Consider the following 3,503-nt stretch of genomic DNA (forward strand, 5'->3'; position numbering starts at 1 on the left):
TTCATGGCGTCAGTGTATCTGTCATCTTCATCGCGTGTATGTCGTGTTCATCATCATTGCATGCAGAAGATATCCGCCAAGGTTCGGCGATCTGACCTGGAACGCGGTAAGAACGCGGTGGGTTCGCGTTTGTCGGCGACCTTGTACATTTTCTGGTCGGCGGATGGTCGCGGATGGTCGCGGATGGTCGCCGTCCGGTGTGACGGGGGTATTACAGTGTTATACTGAGCTGACTGTTGGCCCCTTTGCGGTAGCTATAGTACAGCTGTATGCCAAGTGGGCGCCAAAGGAGAGGAAAAGTATTTGCAACTAAATCACTTACACAGAGTGAAACACTCTTAAAGAGAAGAGACTCATTAACGGTGTTGACTTAGCTAACCACACTGTACACTTGGGCAACAAGTATTGCTGTGAAACGTGACCAACTACAATGAAGGATGAGCCACCACACTTCTCTGATATGTAATCACGACATTGAAACATGATTTTCCTGCTGACTTCTGCTAGAGACGTTAAACCTTGACTTTAATAAGCAGGCTATGACTTTGCCATGGAAACACGCACGCACGCACATACACGTACACACGCACACACGCATGAAACACGTATGCAGCGCAACATTAGAATTAGTGCGCACGCACACACTGCAAGTAAACATATATGCGTGCATACACTCACACACACACGCACATATGCACACATGTATGCGAGCACGAGAAAGAGAGTACGCAGAGCTATGTAATCATATCCAAATATTGTTGAACAGTAGGAATCACTATGAGTTGTAAAGTACAGACTATTTACAAACTTTGGGGAAAAAATACGGAAAACCATAAACGAGTAAAGACAACTACAAACACTAAGTCCCTGGCAAACATTTACTGACAACTACAAACACTGGTACGTACGTGGTGCACACGTAATAGCCCTTTAAACGCATAGCAGGGTGCGAAATTAACGGAAGTTCGGAGTCAAATACTTCCTGATTTACTGTCAGACGCCCTGATTGGACATATGCAGGAGTCCGTGTGACTCCCTGAAAATTCTGCCATACTAACTAGTTCGTTCCGGAGCACGGCCTCGCGGAATTACTGTATTTGTTCAGCTAATGTCCAAAATAAATTTGGCAGACGTGCAACTGCATGAATCTTAAAAATATGCACATGCGTTATTGTTAATATCTTTAATAAATTCTCAGACTGCGAACTCCCTCATTTTGCTGCGGACTCCCTCTTTTTGAAGGGTAGGGAGTCCGTTGGACTCCCTTGTTCAAAAGTTAATTTCTACCCCTGCATAGCTAAAGTGAGTACACATGCAAAGTTTCCTGAGCATAGGCTGGCCTTGACGCTTTTCAGATCTGGCTGTCCTGTCGGGCAACAAGAAGCAATTTTGTCCGAATTTTGATTTTACTTGTCCAAAATTTACGTGCAATCTATGAGCTGTTAAGGTACATTTTTGGTTCAGGGCATATCATATTACAGTATATACATGGAAAATCGGCACGAAATTCACACGTTTACTTTTGCGTGCTGGCACACTCGTGTTTCATTCCCGATTGCAGTTTTGCTGCGCTCTCTCATACCAGAGGTGCCCACCCCCTAGATTTTCAGTAATGAACACGGCCCACGCGACTGAAACAATCATGCCCCCCCCCCCGTACTTCAATCAATGCCGCCCCAGCCAGCAGACCTGTACGCACGCAGCCACACAGTGCACAGCCACAGACGTGGGTAACACGGGTGTCACGACCTGTTTTTTTCGGCAACCTTTGAAAATATAACCTGAGAATGTCATGCGATAGCAACCTGGCTTAAAGGATCTTAGGAATATTAGGGATAACTAGAAATTTTCAGTTGTCCGATCGGGCAACTAGCCAAGAGAATAACTTGTCCGGCATAGACTTTCACTTGTCCCGGGCAATTGGACAACCGTTAGTGTCGAGTGCTGCGCGGCCAGACGAGTGGAGAGTATCGCAAACCATTTCATATTTTGCCCATTTCATCAGTAAGCTGGTGCTGAGCTCTGTTAAATGCAGTGCTCAGTTAGTCAACGACTTGGTAGGCCATTAGCTCAGACTGTGCCAGCAGCACGACGTACGCGTGTCGGCGTGCGTGAGCAATGTTCGTAAATAGACAACACTCTTCGGTTCGTAGTGAAAGCTACTAGGGTACCAAGACTTACCCGTCGCATCATTGGTGACGACAATAAGAGCGTCCAGTTCTTGCAACTCATCTTGGATCTCCTGTAACTTCGTGTTAGCCTTCTTCACAATTGAGTTGATGTCAGCTAGACGTTTCTTATCACTCGTCACCTGCATACAAGTGCATGCTTAGAAAACAAGGAAGCCCACCCACACGACCCTAGGTCAGAATGCAATTCGGAATCCAGAAATAGATCAATGAATCTTGAAATGCAACCAGCTATTTTACCTGCCTCAACAGAAATAGGAATGGATCAGTGTCTTTACATGAAGCATTTTGTGCACAGTACAGTGATAACAGTAAGATTGGTTTTCTGGCTGTGTAGTGCAACTGGATATTTTTTTAGAGCATTTTGATTTATCCCTGCCTTTGACCTCTGCACCCACATCTGCAACTACATCGTGCCTGGCCTACCTATTCCTATCTGCATTCCTATGTAGTTTATCCGTGACTGCATACCTGCCCTGTCCTTATCTCTCTCCATGCCTTCCCTGCCCCATCCCTGTCTGCATGCCTTCCCTGCCCCATCCAAGTCTGAATGCCTTCCCTGCCCCATCCACGTCTGCATGCGTTTCCTGCCCCATCCACGTCTGCATACCTTCCCTGCCCCATCCACACCTACATGCCTTCCCTGCCCCATCCACGTCTGCATACCTTCCCTGTCCCATCCATGTCTGCATGCCTTCCCTGCCCCATCCCTGTCTGCATACCTTCCCTGCCCCATCCCTGTCTGCATGCCTTCCCTGTCCCATCCACGTCTGCATGCGTTTCCTGCCCCATCCACGTCTGTGTGCGTTTCCTGCCCCATCCACACCTGCATGTGTTTCCTGCCCCATCCACGTCTGCATACCTTCCCTGCCCCATCCATGCCTGCATGTCTTCCCTGCCCCATCCACGTCTGTGTGCGATTCCTGCCCCATCCACACCTGCATGCGTTTCCTGCCCCATCCACGTCTGCATACCTTCCCTGCCCCATCCATGCCTGCATGTCTTCCCTGCCCCATCCACGTCTGTGTGCGATTCCTGCCCCATCCACACCTGCATGCGTTTCCTGCCCCATCCACGTCTGCATACCTTCCCTGCCCCATCCATGCCTGCATGTCTTCCCTGCCCCATCCACGTCTGTGTGCGATTCCTGCCCCATCCACACCTGCATGCGTTTCCTGCCCCATCCACGTCTGCATACCTTCCCTGCCCCATCCATGCCTGCATGTCTTCCCTGCCCCATCCACGTCTGTGTGCGATTCCTGCCCCATCCACACCTGCATGCGTTTCCTGCCCCATCCACGTCTGTGTGCGATT

At 49.0% G+C, this 3,503-nt stretch overlaps 1 protein-coding gene across 1 annotated transcript in view; it reads right to left on the minus strand.

The window, feature by feature from the left end:
* The window catches only part of LOC106806204 (serine/threonine-protein kinase N2-like), a gene marked incomplete at its 5' end in the record, with an annotated part of 38,759 nt that extends 36,448 nt beyond the window's left edge, over positions 1-2,311 (minus strand). The window contains 1 exon segment of the mRNA XM_014808072.1: positions 2,182-2,311. Within this exon segment, the coding sequence (XP_014663558.1) occupies positions 2,182-2,311 (130 nt within the window).
* Positions 2,312-3,503: the final 1,192 nt, after the last annotated feature.

Source organism: Priapulus caudatus, unplaced genomic scaffold (assembly GCF_000485595.1).
Source record: "Priapulus caudatus unplaced genomic scaffold, Priapulus_caudatus-5.0.1 Scaffold147, whole genome shotgun sequence".
In the NCBI taxonomy this organism is placed as follows: domain Eukaryota; kingdom Metazoa; phylum Priapulida; class Priapulimorpha; order Priapulimorphida; family Priapulidae; genus Priapulus; species Priapulus caudatus.